This window comes from Notechis scutatus, chromosome 1 (assembly GCF_049901735.1).
Source record: "Notechis scutatus isolate UNSWTSFEM ecotype Mainland chromosome 1, rNotScu1.2, whole genome shotgun sequence".
NCBI lineage: Eukaryota > Metazoa > Chordata > Lepidosauria > Squamata > Elapidae > Notechis > Notechis scutatus.
Window position 1 is genome coordinate 269,403,044 of NC_142009.1, and position 19,156 is coordinate 269,422,199.

At 39.4% G+C, this 19,156-nt stretch overlaps 1 protein-coding gene across 2 annotated transcripts in view; it reads left to right on the top strand.

Moving 5' to 3' along the window:
• Positions 1-19,156, top strand: part of CSTPP1 (centriolar satellite-associated tubulin polyglutamylase complex regulator 1) — a 152,450-nt gene that overhangs the window by 116,282 nt on the left and 17,012 nt on the right. For both annotated transcript variants that reach the window (XM_026671022.2, XM_087951333.1), the window contains one exon: positions 9,991-10,075. In XM_026671022.2, coding sequence (XP_026526807.1) covers positions 9,991-10,075 — 85 coding nt within the window. The remainder of the gene's footprint in view (positions 1-9,990; positions 10,076-19,156) is intronic.

Sequence of the window (19,156 nt, forward strand, 5' to 3'; positions counted from 1 at the left end):
CAGCAAACCTTCTTGCCACAGCTCGCATTGATGTGCCATCCTGGATGAGCTGCACTACCTGAGCCACTTGTGTGGGTTGTAGACTCTGTCTCATGCTACCACTAGAGTGAAAGCACCGCCAGCATTCAAAAGTGACCAAACCATCAGCCAGATAGGACCTGAGAAGTGGTCTGTGGTCACCACCTGCAGAACCACTCCTTTATTGGGGATGTCTTGCTAACTGCCTATGCTTTCCACCAGTTGTCTATTCCATTTGCACAACAGCATGTGAAATTGATTATCAATCAGTGTTGCTACCTAAGTGGACAGTTTGATTTCACAGAAGTGTGATTGACTTGGAGTTACATTGTGTTGTTTAAGTGTTCCCTTTATTTTTTTCAGCAGTGTATATATAAGTGAAGAAAGAAGAGAGAAGGCAGAATAAAAAGCATGGCCATGAAAAGTTCCTGATTGTTCCTTAAATAGTTCTAATTTGACAAGACTCTTTAAGATGAAAAAGAATGTATATAAATTTAGTCTCCATCATCTTGAGTGTAATGGCAGTTGACTGTAACTTTCTTCTTGATATATATTTATTTCCAATAGGATTAAGCAAAGAAATAAAATGTCTACATTTTTTAAATGTCTGGAATATAATTAGAAAAAGGATTAAAAGGACAACAAAATCACACAGGTCTTCAAAACTTTACTAATACAGTAATGCCTTCCATGTTAGCTAATCTTAGCTAATTTCATTTGCTGGCAAAATTCCATGCAGAATGGGGTTGTTGTTTTTTTCCTCTTTGGTCACTTTTAATTGTGAAAGAGAGAGGATTTGGACTATAATGCAGATTTTGATAGGCATTTGAAACCACTTGAAGTGGGAGGGCGGGGCTGACGTCGTGGTGGTACGACATGCGATCTTAATGCTCTAAGATCAGCGTTGATATCTTTGCTGCTGGACAGTCCTTTTGGACCTAAACCGTCCCATAGAGACGGTGACAGAGAAGGGCACATCCTGTTGATCCCAGGGACATCGCAAAGTCCCTTGTCAATCCAGGAGAAGTCCTTTTTTCCGGCAGCAGAGAGGCAGCCATTGAAGCCGCTGAAGCTGGGACAACTCCGAACGGAAGAAGAAAGTGGAAAGAGAAAGTGTGTTGGTTTGGTGAGATAACTTTTAAATATTTCTATTTGAGAGAACACCTTGAGAGGGAAAAAGAAAAAGTTTAAACTGAAGACAGAAGAGAGGAAGCGGAGAGATTAAGCTTGAAATCAAAATTAGTGTCTTTTTTATTCTTTTTTATTGCTGGACTTTTTACAAACGCCTTTTAACTTTAGAAACTGGACTGGTCTTTTTTTTTTTCTTTGGCTTTCATACTCAATAACTGTTTTTATTGTTGCCGGCGTAGACAACTTGATTATGACTAAAGAAGTATTAGTCTGGTTGAAAGCCAATCAACCAATAGAAGTATTCAAGTACTTGAGGGGCTGCCACAAAGGAGAGAGGGTCAACTTAATTTTCCAAAGCACCAGAGGGCAAGACAAGAAGCAATAGATGGAAACTAATCAAGGAGAGGAGAAACCTGGAATTAAGGATAGACTTCCTAACAGTGAGAACAATTAATCAGTGGAACAGCTTGCCTTCAGAAGTTGTGAGTGCTTCATCACTGGAGGTTTTTAAGAAGACACTGGACAGCCACTTGTCTCAAATTGTATAGGGTCTTCTGATTGACCAGGGGGTTAGACTAGAAAACCTCCAATGTCCCATCCAACTCTTTTCTGATTGATTGATTGAATGAATGAATGAATGAATGAATGTTAAGGTACTGTTCTAGAAAGCAAGATGCTGTATTCTATTCCTGCCTTAGACATGAAAGCCAGCTAGTTGACTTATGGTTAGTCACTCTCTCAATCCCACCAACCTCCAGGGTTGTTATAGAAAAAAGGAAGAGGCAGGAGAGTCAGGTATGTTTGGTGCTTTGAGTTGATTGGATGGATGGATAGATAGATAGATAGATAGATAGATAGATAGATAGATAGATAGATAGATAGATAGATAGATAGATAGATAGATAGATAGAAAATTACTGAGAAACAGATTATCACTGACCAAACTTTATAAATATTCCATCTATGTTACCAGTAAAGTAAATACTGGAAGCTTAAAAAAGCATTATTTCTATTCAGTGGTCACTTTATGCATTTGTTATAGTATATTTGTAGATGAATTACAATTTTACCATTTTACTATTACTGCATTATTTCTTTCAATTAAGGTTTCATCAAGTCCAAATTATCAAAAGTAACAGGAATTATGAATTTATCTATCTGTAAAACAAAATAGATCCATAAATATATAAATCTAAAACTATAAAATTGGTGGTTTCTAGCTAGAAGTAAGTATTTTTTTTCACAATGGCGAAATAGCAGATATTAAGAATACTTGGCATTCAGTATAAGACTGTCTCAAGTTACAAATTCAATCTTGAGATCTGTTTATATATAATATGTACAAATTCATTTTTCATCAAAAATAAGTATGGTGAAGTGATACTACTTACATCATTTTCAGACATGGTCTGCAAATTTAAGGAAAACATCTGGCCATCTTCCTGTTTTGGTACTCCTGAATCTTTTCACTTAGTCCAATTTTAAAAAGTAAATGAATAGTGATGTCTTTATTCTAGAATGTTCACAAAGTAACATGTTTTACAAGTACAGAATAGTAAGCTTTTCTTTGTTGTAAAATGTAATGGTAAAAAGCTGTGCTTAGTCATGATTTCCATAGTGACTCCTAATATAAAATTAAGTGATTTATCACATTTCCCTGTTTTTTTATACAAAGAGAATGCCACTTGGCTTTACCAAATGTGCTGACTTATTAGTTGTGTTTTAATAATGAATTCAGGTGAAACTGGCTTATGTTTGATACATATAATGTAGAAACTTCACTTTAGAGTAGAATAAGGATATAAAACCAGCTGATCTGGAATCAGGATCCTAGTGGAAGAACTTCACAAGATTCTGCACACAATTTGTAAAATTTCTGTAGACCCACCAAAACATTTATTATTCCTTAAACCTCACTGCAAAAACTGTATACTTATTGTATGAATTCAGCCCAAACACAATTTCTTTATTCTCCACTGAGCCGAAGGGAGAATCCAGGATGGGTAGTCTCTAGTCTCCTAGCTCTGCAGACCGAGTTGAAAAACTGAGGACACAACCCCTGGTAGTGGTCCCCAGTTCTTCACTCGGTCTCAGCATGTACAGACCACCCTTTAAGGGCTCTGAATAGTTAGGATTGTTGGCACTTTCATTTTTTCACGCCTTTTTTCCAGTTCGTGTTTTTTTGCTTTTTATTTTAAGTTTTTGACTTTCCTTGCTGGTGGACTGGTTTTTGTTTTGTTTTTATGCCAAAACTTGAGTGGAGGTGACCTTGAGAGCCTGTGTAGCCTGGGCTGGGGCGGGAGTCGGCGTCTTATTTAACTCGCCTCCTCCCGATCCACTTTCCTTTGCCTGGGATGAGCCGCAGCTGCTGCTAAGCGCTTCTGTCCCTTTTCGGCGGCAGTGGCCATTTATTTCATTTGGGGACAGTCTTGCAGTTCGTCTCCAGGATTGTCCCTTGGGGGGGTTTCTGGCCACCGGGATTAAATCCTGACACCCCCCCCATCCAGTCCCCAGAGCAGTGTGGCAGCTGCAAGACGCTTGAGTGTGCCTGATAATTGCGGTGCAGCCAGCACAAGGCTCGCAAGCCTCTGACCTGTCAGGGCTTGCTGCAATTCAAAGAGGCAGCCGTTTTTTTTTCCAACTTTTTTTCCTTGACTCGGCCTTTGAATTGCGGAGCCTAGCCTCCTGAAGTGGTGGACACTACTGTGGCTGTAGCTGACAGCTTAGGCTGAATATTTTTTATTTTATTTTATTTTATTTTTACTTCTTTCTCCCTTTCTCTACCCCTGTCAAGTGACAGTTATTTTTGGCAGGCTCAAAGATGGCCGCCAAGGGAGCTGATCAAGAATTGTCAATTCCTCAGCAGGGTAGAGAGAAGGCTGTAAAGGGATCTCCTAAGCCCAGGTTTGCTGGTCTAGAGGCAGCAGCTAGGATTAGAGCCAGTGCTCTAGCCCCTAAAAGATCCTCTAGGGCTGAGGATAGACAGGCCAGGCATAGAGAAAAGGAGAGGATCAGGAGGATTTCCTGTTCACTGAGAAAGCATCTCTGGTGGACGCTGTGCCTGTGCCCCAGATGTTTCTGAACCTGATCAAAAAGCAGTGGGAGTCCCCTGGGGTGTACACTCACCCCAGTGGGTCTGAGTCTACCTTATTTAATGTGGACAAAACCTCTTGGACATTATGGAAGTGTCAAAGGTAGATGGCCCAGTGGTAGCCTTAGCTTCCTCATCTGTCATCCCACCTGATGCGGAGGATGTTCTAAAGACAGAGGACCGGAAGGAGGAGATGGTGCTCTGGAGAACTCATCAAGCCGACTCCTGGGCCATCAGAGCATCGATGACTGCATCCTTTTTTACTCGGGCCTCTTTGCGGTGGCTGAGACAGCTACAGGACAGAATCCCACCTGAGGATCTCAGGGTGCATCAGGACCTGAATAAGATTATAGCTGTGGCTCAATTGACTGCTGATGCCACCCTCACGTCAGCCAAATTTTCTTCCACAGCCATGGCCTCTTCCATAACAGCACTCAGGTTTCTCTGGCTAAGAAATTGGCAGATGGACGTCAGAACCAAATGGAAGCTGGCGTCAACTCCCTTTAAGGGAGAGAGACTTTTTGAGGAAGCCCTGGATCCCTTTTTGACGGAAACCAGGGATAAGTGAAAGATCCTGCCCTCCCAGGGGAGGCGCTTTGATTACAGGTCTCATCCCTACTACAGGAAGCCCTCCTTTAAACAGGGGAGGCTGGGGCAGGCTTTCCCCATCAAAGTAGGCCCTTTTTCCAGAGATCCTCCTCTCAGGCCGATAGACAGGGCTTTGCCACCAGAGGGCGTCAGAGGCAAGAGGGCAGAAGGTCCTTTAGGGGTTCCAACAGACCGTTCAGGCGCAACAAGTGACGCCCGAGCCTCAACCCCCATAGGGGGCCGTCTGGGACTGTTCTGGCAGAGGTGTGAACAGACCACAATGGACGTTTGGATCCTGTCAACCTTATGGTCGGGTCTCTCTCTAGAGTTTCTCTCCTCCCTCCCCCAAGAGCTTTTGTATGCTGCCCCATCTCCAGGGACCCCGCAAAGAGGGATCTCATGGAATCAGTGATCCACCATCTGCTGGACATTCGGGCCATCCAGCCGGTTCCAGTGGATCAGGAGAGACAGGGTTTCTATTCAATGTTGTTTGTGATTCCAAAGGTCTCGGGGGGGTGGCAAGCAATAGAATAGGGAGGAAATGTCCCTTTTTTTCGCAGTATCAATGAACTATCTGTTTGAAGACAAGGAGCAGCTGAATTCGCTTCAACGTCGTTCAGAACTGGGGACCGCTACCAGGGGGTGTGTCCTCAGTTTTTCAACTCGGTCTGCAGAGCTAGGAGATTAGAGACTACCCATCCTGGATTCTCCCTTCGGCTCCCCGAGAAGAAGCGTTCAGGTAGGACCAACGCCCCTTCTGTGTGGAAATATGCAGACAGATACTAAATGGGCTGATACGAAACAGTACAAAAGAATAAGAAAAACATGTGGCCATCATCCATACTGGACTTTTCCCCTTGTCCATCTGGAATTGATTTGCATTTCAATAGCTGACTTAGTGGGATGAGTATGTCCTCTTCCTGCTACCTGTTCCCTCTCATTACTCGTGTTGTGGTGTTCCTTCCTGTCCATCATATCACAACTGAGAATCTCCAAGTAAATACCAGGGGCATGCCTTTCTTCTCTTAGTTTAAGGAACATCACTAATATGATGCTATTTCTTTGGCATAAAAAAAGTCCCCACCACAGGTCTACTTGCTGATTTGCTTTTGCATACTCCATTTACAGAACTTGCAATTTCTTACAATAGTATTGCATGTTGCATAAATTTTGTGCCTATTTTGTACATGCATACCCATGTTTTGTACTCCCCAGTAGTCAATTGCTGTACATTTTCCTGACAAAAAAGGACTGTACACTCTAGATTTAAAATAAAAACTGAAAACAAAAATACAAAAGATATCAGTAACAAAATAAAATACTTGGATAAAGAATCCATTTCCAATAATTAATGTTCAACACAGAATACATAGTACCTAAATACATAAAGCTGCCTTAAGAGGTATACTACTGAAGAATCACACCTGTTTTTGTAATTTTTTTCCTCAGCCATATTTGTTTTGCCTTGACCTTGTTGAAATGGTGTCAGGTTTTATAGTCTTGGTTTCTTTATGCAGAAATATGTTTCTTAAAATTCAGTGCAGAAGTTTGGAGCAAAATAGAGTAAAAAGTCTGAGAAGAAAAGATGGGATAACAGAGAAATGCCACATCTGTACCTGGTTCTATCTTCTGCCACAAAAAAATAAAGGGAAAATAAAAGGGAAAAAGAATGCTACCAGCATCCCTGAATGTATTATACCTCTTATTTAAACACAGGGCATCTTTCTCCAACCAGATGCTTCAGTTTCTATACTCCTCAACAAGCATGATTTTTCATCGTTAGTAGAAGATTATGATAGCTGAATTCTAACATATCTGGAGGAGCACTAGCATGGGAAAATTTGAACTCAAATTCTGCCTACATATGGGTATGATTAAATAGGCAGGAACAGAAGCTGGAAACTCATGAGTATTCAAACTGAGTTTAATTTGCTTAAACATTGTAAAATATCAAATGTCTAGGATGAAACCCAATTGAAATACAGGCAAGGATCCCAGATTTATGCACAGTAGCTTTCCAGGATCTCTTTTGCTAGTGTGATCCTTTACCCACCCCTAAATGCCAAAGAATTCTCTGTACCTTCATTGTATGAGGCACAATGGGCTGCAATCAGGAGAAGAAAGCGGTAGCTTTGTAAATGCATGCCAGTGCTTAGTTTGAGAACATGCAGGGGCCTCTTTTGATTCTAGCTGCATTAATTAAATATTGGAGCAGAAAAGTAAATGCTCAATTGAAGGATAACAAGTAACTGAGCAAATGAGCTCTAACTATAGCCTTCCATTTAGTGCCCTTTGGCTTCACTCCCTTCCTGTACTTGGCTTCTAGTTTTACTACTGGCTTTTCTTCCATTCTTTACATTCTTCTGCATATAGAAATTTGTCACAATTATTGCTGTTCAGCCAGCCCTCTCTTTAACTTCAGTCCACAACCTTTTGGACTGGGAACTTGCAATCACGCACAGCTTTTTGATATAAGTAGCTTTCCATTCTCTTTCCATCCCGTAAACGCTCTTGAGCTTCCCCTCTTTGGTCTTCTCCCCTCAAGAACCACAGAGGCTTTTCTTTGCCAATCTTTTACAAAGCGGGACTCTTAAGAGTTGATTCATTGGATTGGCTACTTTGTGTATTTTGGATCTTGTCTCTTTGCCTTTCTTTAATACATTGACCAGTTTTGCACACACACAATTCCAGGAAGCCATCCAGCTGCCTTACTGGATGCCAAAGTAATAATGTTTGTGGGTTTAATCGCCATACTTATTCATATATGTCCTTAGATCTTGTTTGCCTTTCCTAATGCTGCCAGATGTTGCTTGGATGGTTTTACAAACATATGGTAGTGAATGTTCCCATACCAGTGATTTTTTTTTTAACAGATTGAAACTATTTTGTTTTAAAGGAGTCTTTTGGACCAAACTAGGTATTACATGAAAACATGTGTAGATTACTTATTATAGCTTTTTTTTTAAACACCAGGGAATATCTTTTTTAGCAAGACAATTTGGATCTGGGTATGCATGCTTGTGAATGAGTGCATACGTATCTAGGATTCAATTCAAATTGACACTGAACTTCTTGGCTGCCCAAGAAAACAGGCATTTATATATGAGTTTACCAAGAAGCATTACTGGGTTTGCAGGGTAACACTGAGCTGGGAAAATGGTATCAGCACCTTTTCTCCCATAATGTTCAGTTTGAATTGCCCTTCTCAAAAGGATTGTTGCTCTGTAGAAGGAGTAATTTGTGTGTTTTCTGTATACAAAAATCTCAAGGTTTTGCCCCCCCACAATTCAGTTATTTTTTGAGTCATAAATTTTTCTTTTGAAACAAAATTTCTAGTTATGTTATTCTATTTATATCACAATTCTGTATATTTCTCCAGAAGCCCCATTATGTTCAGTGAGGTTTATTCTCATAAAAGTATGTGCAAGGATTACTTTCTTACTCTCTGTGTTGAGTATTTGTTTAAAACAAACCAAAGTTTGCATCAATGCCCTTACACATTTCTTTTTGTAGAAGTTTCAATAATTTGGGCCTACTGTAGAATGTTGTGATGTCAGGAGAAATGGTATGACTAAAAAGCAGACTTTGGAATGTATGATTGAAGACTATGAAGGAAGCAAATATGCCAGTTTTTAGTTTGTAAAAATTAAATACGATCCTGTGTACAAAGAAGTGTGTGAAACATAGCATGCATAGGGCCTGTTTCTTGCAGTTCTTGACAATAGATTTTGTTAAAATAGTTGTTATACACACTGCTTTTGTTAAGTGATCAAAACACTCAAATACATCACCTTGCCAAATCTAACAATTACCCTCTATTGTGAACTAATCTTATATGTCCTGAACTACAATTAATGTATGATTGAATGATTTTTCTGCCTAATTAGTAATCTCTGAATCAGGAAGTTTAATATCATAGGCTTAAGGATTTTCTCAATTCCTGAATGTTTCATATCCCATATAATTCACCCTGTCTTTAGAGATATTTTGGGCTTCCCTATTAACATTTGGACCATATGTAAGAGAAATTTTAAATACAATGAAATGTTACCTGCCACATGCTGTCTAATATGAAGTACAAGTAGGCCTCACTTATTAACTGCCTCATTTAACAACTGTTCAAAGTTATGATACTGCAAAAAAAACCAAAAAAAAACAACAACTTTGCAACCAAGGCACACATTACAACCTTCACAGCATACCTCAGTCACATGGTAGCTAAAACAGTCAGTACACTTGTCCTGTGTCTAACCCCTTTCCCCCTTTTCCTTCTCTTGTAGAGAGGAGAGTTTGGAGAGGAAGGGATTACAAGAGGATAAGTAGGCACACAATGGGGAATACACATAAGAACGAATGCACTAGCACTGGCATCCCCAACCACAAGGGTTGAGAGCCAGAAGCACATCGGCAAATGTGTTCTTATATGCTCCCTTCTTCTTCAATCTCTCTGCTATGTGAAGGGGAAAACAAAAAACCCAAGCAAACAAACACAACCAAAACAGATCAGGCCCAAGAAAGATTGTCCAAATAAGTGGTTTAGGCAATCTCTCCTGTGCCTGAGCTGGGTTTTTTTTTTTCCTTTTGCTTACAAAAGAGTAAGCAGGCACATAATGAGATGTATACTGGCAGTTGGCCTAGTGTGCTCACAGATCCCAGCCCCAAACACAGAGGATAACTAGAGCTGGAAGTGGAACCCTCTGCTGAAGCAGGAAACCTTGCAGCGTTTCAGACAAATGGCTATCCAGTCTCTTCTTTAAAAACTCCAGTGTTGGAGCATCCACATGTTTGGGGCTTGCTTGTACCAGCAAGATTCCTTTTGATGTGTGTTTTCCATTGTGTGTCTGTTTACTGTCTTGTTATCCCTTTCTCTTCAGTGAATGTAAATGTAACAATTCACTCCTTGCTAATTATTCCGGGACAGGGATGAGCATTTCAAAGGACAGGGGAGTGGAGAAACAAGAAAGCTAAAGTAAAAGAATAAGCACAGTTGCAGTCATATGATTTCACATGGAGTGATTGCTTTGTTTAACAAGTTGCCAATCCCAATTGTGATCATTAATCAAAGACTACCTATATCCTAAAAATAAATGAAGTCCATGATCCGTCCTCAATGCTGGGGAGACTATTCACCTCACATTTAATGCTTTTGCTTTCTGTTCCAGACTTGCTGACTGCCAAGGAGTACCACTGCTTACTGCAACTCCTTTGCCCTGACTTTCCTGTGGAGCTTACTCAGAAAGCAGCAAGGTGAGCCTTTATGCATTCCCAGATGAGTACTGCCTTGATTATATTTTAATGCCAATGATCAGTTCATATTCCAATAGTAAAGGTAAAAGATAAAGATACCTTCAAGCTGACTCCGCTGCTCCACTTGGATGTATTCATGTAACATTATTGGCAACACTATGTTGATAGTACTCAGCAATTCTAAATTATCTGTATTACTGGAACAGATTACTTTTTGCTGCATAGAAATGGGGGCATAGTTCTTTCTGCATGATTGTAATTCATTCATAGTTTCCCAGCAGAAACCTTTGACTTTGCTGCTGTCTGTTGCCAATTAAATATGGCAACTTTTGGTATTCAGGTTTAAAAATGAAAATTAATACCACGGCTGCAACATCTGTATTTAGAAAGATGTTTCTCACAGGATTTTTTACTATATTAGAATTGAAGCTCATATTTCCACCAAATCCTGCAATTCATCAATACTTACTGATCTGTTGGTTTTTTTTTCAGGAGTAAGAGCTCTTATGATGAATGACAAAGACATACAGTTCTGGATTCATTTGCAGACTAAAATATCTAAAGAATATCTAGCTTAATTCTAAACCCACATAGAAACCAGACTAATATAGTTGCTTGAAAAGTAATTGACATCTTCCTCACTCTTAATGGTTTGTTGACGAAGCCATCTCTAAAAATATAATGCACTAAGACGACTCTAAAATCTAGGATTTCTGTGATTGCATTAGGGTCTTGAAGCTTCTTGTTTTGTTTGTTTGTCTCCAAGGGCCAAAACCTCAAATGAATAATGAGTAGATTTTATCAGGTACTTTGGGATTTCCCAGGAACTTGCAGTGTGTTTCATCAAATGCTTGGTTTTACTGAGGAGTTAACAGAGCTCTTGAAGTGATTGTCCTACAGCAGCAATTCTCAGTTTACCAATCTTATGTTTGGTTCTTGGAGATGAAACACCAGAAATAAATCATACAGCACTTGTACAAAAAGCAGCACAACTATGGAGAAGAGCTTAACCTGTAAAGATCAGGCCAGTGAACTACCACTATTTGTCTTATTGTGTCATTGGTTTGTTGTTCAGCAGTGCTAGTTAAGATGGCCTGCTCCTTCCGGGAAGAGATAGGCAGGAAGATCTGCCAATCTGCATAGTGTTTGCTGATAAAAGTCATTCAAATTCTTGTTTTTTCTATACCTGACCAATCTCTGAAATTGTGACTGGAGCAAAGTCTTGTTCAGTGATACAAAATTCATTTTGGCTCATAAAGTCTAATAAAGAAGGGCTCTGTAGCCTGTAACTGAAATGTATACTCCTTTTGGGTCCTTTCACTAGGGGACAGGGATTGAGTGACTAGATTGGTAAATGATAATGACTATCTAGGAGAGTTGGTTATACTAGATGCTTTAAAAGAGGCAAGCATGCATTGTTGAAGAGATCTCCCCTAGATCTGGCTACATTTTGTTTCTAGCCTTCTCTTTCTAGAGAAGGCTGTTAAAAACATGATAAAAGTTTCGGCTACAGAATGTCATACAAAAGCAAATTATGTGATGATAGATTCAGATAGAGTTCAGTCAGGATATGGGACACAAGTATCTTGGGCTGCTTTGGTTGACAACCTTCAACAAGATCTGGATTGGACTCCTCCTGGTGGTACTTGATCTTTCCCTAGTGGTTTGACAATGGTAACTTTCTGGACTGTCTGCAAAGTTTGGGGATCAGAAGCACTGCTCTACAATCTCTTTCTCCTCAAGCAGACAGTGCCAGTTGGTGGCAAGGGAGGAGAGGTTAGCACAACAGGGAATCCTTTGTGCAGGGATGGCATTTTAAACAAATAGTAACAGCGATTAGGAAAACACGAACTTGACGGGAAAAATAGGAAGGCATGAGAAAGAAACTCAAAGTTCATCTTCTTTGACTCTGGTATAAGAAGAAGAGAAGGAGAAATGCTTTCATGTATTTAAAATTCTGTTATTATAACTTATGTCAACAGAATATTTCTTGTGGCGCTTGTTTACTAACCTGGTCTACCTTGAAATGATGACAGGGCCTTTTTTTTTTAACACATGTATGAAACCACTAGGACAGGTTGTCCATCAGTTTGAGATGAGGTATTAGTATGCTTGTAATACCCAGTTAAACATATTCACCTTGGGCCAGACCAGAGAGTCTGTGACATTCTTTCTAGAGGTTACAAGAGACTGATACAAAACAGGTTGAAGTTCAGGTCCAAAATTACTGTTTATACAGAAATCTGGCATTTTGTCTTCTCTGGATTTATTTCTTGGTTGGGGAATCTCTCCACCAAGGAATCAGGTCTGTGATCTTCAGGTCACCCTGAAGATCCTTCTTTAAGCGCACCAATTGGAATCTTGCTTGGAGCAGGAAGCTCTGGCAACAGTGACATATTTATTTATTTTATTTTATTTATTTGATTTGCCAATTGTTTACAAGATAATAAGTATAAATGTATACATAGTTGTGAATACATGAAATGGGTACATATAAGAAAAATAAAAGAATAGGAGAAACAATAGGACAGGGACGGTAGGCACGTTGGTGCGCTTATGCACGCCCCCTAAATATGCCTGGCTAGATTACCACAGTGTACCTTATATGGGAATATCTTTGAAGATGACTCAAAAATAACAATAGATACAAAATGGAGGAGCCTTCATGCTAGGAGTTGAGAGCTATTTGTAGCCAGTTACATTGCAATGCTTCTTTAATTTTCAATAGGTTTGTCTGTACAGTTCAATTTCAAAGGGCTTTTTAAAACTGATAATGGCTTGGCTCCTAGGTTCCTTCAGGATCCTTTGGTATAACTTGCCAGTTACATTCTTTATGAACACAAGATGATTGTATTAGGCTAATAATGATTATTTTAAATTTTATTTCATTCTTTTAATGTTTCTGCTGTGGTGATTGGCTTATGGATTCATAACTGTGGATTTATGTTTTATGCCTTGGGTGGTTAATATTTGGCAGTATGAAACGTAATACATAAAGCTCCAGCTGCCACTTAGGGGGTCTTTGACTCTTTGCCACTTTTGTTATGGAAATTGAAAGTCTCCATTGAAATACAAATCTCCCCAAATCATGTTTGAAACCTGCTTTTTAAAATGTGATAGAGACATAGGTGTACAGCAAAAGGGCACTTTTTGATTCTCACAATGGATTTGGAGAAAATGACAACTTTTCCACAACCTTTTAGCATCTTATTAACATATCTTTTAACAATTCACATGTTGTTTATATCAGTATGAGTGGCTTAAACAAGTTACTTACTAGATTCTTAAGAATTGGCAAATAAAGTGTTCTAACAGATCAACTCAATTTAAAATAGAAGTCATTTATTTTTCAGCTTAGATCTGCCAAATGAGATTAATAGCAGTCTCTTTCAGAAACCGTTTGTAGGAATGAATGAAGAAGAATTGCCACTAATAATTGCAAAATTGGCTAATGACTTCCATGAATCTGACTACAAGTCTAAATTAAAAACTTGGATGTATGGCTGCTTTTTAAAAAATAACTTGCAACCCTTTTCTAAATATTAAGTTTTGTTGAGGGGGCAGCCTTTCTGTTTCTATGCTTGTGTGGGTGTGCTTACTTGGAGACAAGGGCTTTAAGGATTTTGGAATGCCGGGTGTGAGAGAAAACTGAGAGCTGTGTCTCTGAGACTCAGGTGGGGATGATATCACTGCCTTTACTCTTCCCAGGTTGAGAGCTTTGCTTTTGTCAACTATGCTAGTAAAATAAGTTCTTTGATATTGCCTTAGTCTGAAGAGATCTTGCCCTGGTTTTCTTCAACTGTACCATTTGATATTCTTATGTGCTTGTCTACTTTTCTATCAAAGGTTGTATTTCAACTTGACTGATGACCCATAAATTTCACCAGCTGGAAAAAAGATTAATTTGAAGAATCATTTTTTCCAAGCAATTTCTTCTTTGTATGCATACTGTATTCATCATATGCTTCTTTTTTTGAAGTCCTCTGACAGGATTTTTGTTGATTTTTGAGGGGTTATAAATTCAGTGGCAGCACACACTAGAAACCACAACCCACCAGGGACTATGGCTTTTATAGACATAGTTTATGTCACCATATTTTTTTGTATTCTTGAAACTGCAGACTGAGACGATTCTGTAATGCAGCTAGCTCTTCTAGGAGATGTTGCTATGTATTAATAACAAACAATAAAAAGAGAAAATTGAATAAGAGGAAAAAGAGGAAAAACAACAGCAAAGTAGAATGGCACATTGTTCATCTCTTAAGTATTCATTTACTTCAGTAGCTTACTAATGGAAAAGTGGACTAGGATTTAATAGAGGTTTATGAAAATGAAATTCTGAACCATAATTTTTGTTCCACATTTGATATTGTTCATCATAGATCTAATCCTAGTCAGTACAGAAGAATTAATTAAAGGGATAAAGGCAGTGGAAACTTTGAGACAAAGTCCCTTAAGGTTGAAAATACTGGAGAGAAGGCGAGGGATTGTGTCTTAGTTGCACATGAACACATGAGAGCCAGTTTGGTGTGGTGCTGAAGGTGCTAGTCTAGAACCAGGAGACTGTGGGTTCTAGGCCTGCCTTAGGAATGAAATCCAGTTGGGTGACTAGGCCAGTCACTATGCTAATTTCAAAAAGAGGATATGGGCACGAGTACCCACAGCAGGAGTATGTCAAAAAAAATATATAAGGTGCCTGTGACTGTAATCAAAGCTCTGTCCCTTCTTAATATACACTGCACAAACTCAAAGCTTCAATAACACAATTGCATCTATGTTCCTTCACCTGTCCCATACAGATTTCAGGGTCTGGGAATAAAGAGCTATTGGGTTTCTATTGATACTTGTCAAAATGCTGGAGGAAATTATTAAGCTGTTGGTTTTTGAGAATTAGGAAAAAAATGCATTGCGTGGCATGAGTTTATCAAGATTAAATCTTACTAAAAATATCCATTCTCCATTTTGGTAGAGTAACTACAGTAGCTTAATTGACCATGGGAATACAATACATATAGTTTGCCTTGACTTTCAGCAAAAGCATTCAATGTGTAGAATTGCACTACAGAAGATAACATACAAAGTAGGTTTTACTACTGTAAGGGAACAAGCTGGTTATACAATCATGCTCAATTATATATATCATTGGGTCCACCTAAAGATGAAATTAAATTTTTAATTTTAATTCTTTCTATGAAATGAATTATTAAAATATGCTAAGGAAAGGATTTACTCTTTTACTACCTGAGACACCCCTACATTGAAGAGCTCGTACCTTTTCTTTCCTCTTCAGAAGGATTTTGCTCTAAATTAGGGTTATACTTTTTAGTTGAGCCCCTACACCCATGATGGCGAACCTATGGCACCAGAGGTGGTATTCAGCAGGTTCTGACCAGTTCTGGAGAACCGGTAGTGGAAATTTTGAGTAGTTCGGAGAACTAGCAAATACCACCTCTGACTGGAGATTTTACAGTATCCTTCCCCTGCCACACCCACCAAGCCATGCCCACAGAACTGATAGTAAAAAATTCTGAATCCCACCAGTGTATAGCATGTGTGCCAAAGGTGGCACGCAGAGTCCTCTCTCTGGGCATGTGAGCCGTCGCCCCAGCTCAGCTCTGCCACGCAAGTGCATGCGCGCCTCCTGCTGGCCAGCTGGTCTTTGAGTCTCTGCCGTGCATGCGCATGGGGTGGGGCGCACATGGCGTTCACACACACATGGGTGATGGGCAGGTTGCATGCATGGTCATGCGCGCGTGCATGGGGAATGGAGTACATGTGCAGGGTGACACACTCATGCTTAGGGATGGGGAGGTCACGCATGCGGCGGGCATGCATGCATTGCATTTTGGGGATGTGCTTATGTGCTTTGGGCACTTGGTGCCGAAAAGGTTAGCCATCACTGCCCTACACTAAGATTTTCCCTCCGCACAGTACTTTAGGAGATCCAAAAACAAGACAGCACTCCATTGTTACTCCACTTACACGGTCATTTGAGGAAATATGTCAGGCATGAAAGACCAGATTCATACGTGAAGTTTCAATTAATCTGATTTATTGCTAAAAGCCTGTGCACAGGAATCTTCTCAGCTAATGATCAACAGTTAGTTGGGTGTTCGCTTAGGACTTAGTTTTCTTGTTGCTAACTATTCTAGGCTGATCCTTCTTTTTACTCCATCCCCAAGTTCCGTCATTCCTTCTCCTACAAATAACAATCCTCTTGAGCAATTAGATCACAAACTCTCAGGGAAGTTTCCAAATGAATATGGTACTTTTTCAGGTCAGAATAATTTTCTTGTATAACTTAATTTGTTGTCACTTAATTGCACCCAATTTTACTTCTTTATTAATATTTTACAGCTCTTTAGAATTGTAAGGTAGACTTATACCTATTCCATTGCCAAAACTTGATCATTTGTCATTGGGGTCAATATATAGAAATACAGAAAAGTTCTCTGTGCATTCTATATGCTTTGCCTTTCCATTATTCTAGAAATAGAAAATATTCGTAAAAACTCCCATGTCTCCCGTTGATGCTTCTTGCTTTGTCAGGAGCTGTCTAAAAGGTAAAATATGTGATATAGAATTCAGCCAAGGACTTTTAGCATTTCCAGGGCTTGAAGATGCCAATGGCTAAATTTAATTGCCTGGGAGGTGGAAGATGCTCTGTGTGCCAGCTTCAAAACCATCTCCTTGCTGTGGCCATTGACCACCTCTGTAATGTGGTTAGTAATGAGAATAAGAACTGGAGTGCTAGCAGACAGCACCAGGAGGAGGCTTCTGGGACATAATAAATAAAACAGAAGTTTGACATCTTCAAAGGGTTTGGTATTAAATAGTAGCTTTTCTCCTGGGGACTCTCTTAGCCTTATCCTTTCTTCTTCACGGTAATTAATTCAAGCTGCTCTGCATGCTTGAATCTGCCTCACTGAACTGAGCTGTTCTGAGTGGCAGGGAAGGAAGCTTCTCCTGCAGATATGTCCTGTAGCTCATCCATCTCCTTTCCCCACCCCACTTTATTTTTATTTTTTATTTTTTTTTTTTTTTTTTTTTTGTCAATTGCTTACAAGATAATAGGTATAAGTAAAAACATAGTTATGAATACATGGATACATATAAGAAAAATAAAAATAATTAAAAGAAACAATAGGACAGGGACGGTAGGCACGTTGGTGCGCTTATGCACGCCCCCTACAGACCTCTTAGGAAAGGGGTGAGGTCAATAGTAGACAGTCTAAGGTTAAAGTTTTTGGGGTTTGGGGAAGAAACCACAGAGTCAGGTAGAGTATTCCAGACATTGACCACTCTGTTGCTGAAGTCGTATTTCCTGCAATCAAGTTTGGTGCGGTTAACCTTGAGTTTGTATCTATTGTTTGCTCTTGTGTTGTTATGGCTGAAGCTGAAGTATTCATTGACAGGTAGGACATTGCAATGTATGATTTTATATACTATACTTAGATTGGATCGAAGGCGGCATAGTTCTAGGTTTTCTAGGTCTAGAATTTCTAGTCTGGTGGCATAAGGTATTCTGCAACGAGTAGAGGAGTGGAGAACTCTTCTTGTGAAATATTTCTGCACTTTCTCAATTGTGTTAATATCAGATACGTAATGTGGGTTCCAGACTGATGAGCTGTATTCGAGTATTGGTCTAGCAAATGTTTTCTATGCTCTAGTTAGTAGTGTGATATTACCAGAGAACAAGCTACGTAAGATTAGGTTAACAACTCTTAACGCCTTTTTGGCTATGTAGTTACAGTGGGCTCTAGCACTTAGGTCATTAGAGATGAGTACTCCAAGATCCTTGACAGAGTTTGGATCATCAACAAGGTCTTGACTATTCAGCCTGTATTTTATTTTCTGATTTTTTTAGCCAATATGTAGAACAGAGCATTTATTTGTTGAGATTTGAAGTTGCCATTTGTTTGACCATTCGGATACATAGTCAAGGTCTTTTTGAAGGGTAGCAGTATTGTCTGTGGTATTGAATAGCTTTACATCATCAGCGAAGAGAACGCAGTTGCTCTTGATATGATCACAAAGGTCATTTATGTAGAGTATGAAAAGAGTTGGTCCTAGAATACTGCCTTGGGGGACACCACTGTTGACGGTACAGAATTTTGACCATTTTGACCATTTGTTGTCTGTTTGACAGGAATGCTTCTACCCAGTTATGCAGCTGTCCAGAGGTACCGTAAGATTTTAGTTTTAGGAGTAGTTTGGAATGTACCACTGAATCAAAGGCTTTACAGAAGTCTATGTAGATTGCTTCTATTGCTTTGCCCTGATCAAGTTGTGTAGTCCATATGTTTTTGCAGTGTAAGAGTTGAAGATTACAGGATAGTTTTTTCTGAAACCAAATTGTTTATTGGAGAGTAGGTTGTTTGTTTCTAAGTGGAGGATGATGGATTGGTTAATAATTGATTCCAGGACTTTACAGGTGACGCAGCATAAAGAGATTGGTCTGTAATTTTCAACTAGGCTGGGGTCTCCCTTTTTGAAGATGGGGATGACCGTGGCTTGTTACCATAGGTTAGGCAAGGAGCTGGTCCTGAAAGATTTTTCAAAGATTATGCTTAGAGGTTTGGCTATGGCAGTGGATAGCTTTTTTAAGAAGTAGGCACATATTCCATCCTGTCCAATAGATAGAGATGGTTTTAGATTGCATAGTGCTTTTTCAACATTGTCTTCTGTAAAATCGATATGTATTAGATCATTGTAGTTGTCTGTGGTTCGACTAGGAAATACTGGGTATGATCCATTGCTTTTTACAAATACTGAGCCAAAGAATGTGTTAAAGAGGTTGACTTTAATAGTGTCATTGTTGCAGTCTTTACCATTAGGTCCTTTCAGGGGTGGGATGGACCTTGAGTCTTTTAGTTTGTTGTTTACAAAATTGTAGAAAGCGTGGGTGGAATTGGTGCGTAGATGGTTTTCTTCTTGTTTAATGTGATAATTGGTGCATTCAGTTTTTATCTGGTGGCATAAATTTTTGTATCGGCTTTTGAAGTTGGCAACGTGACCAGATTTGTTTTTCCGCCAAAGTGATTTCTTTTTGGATTGAAGCTTCCTTATTGTTATGGGTAA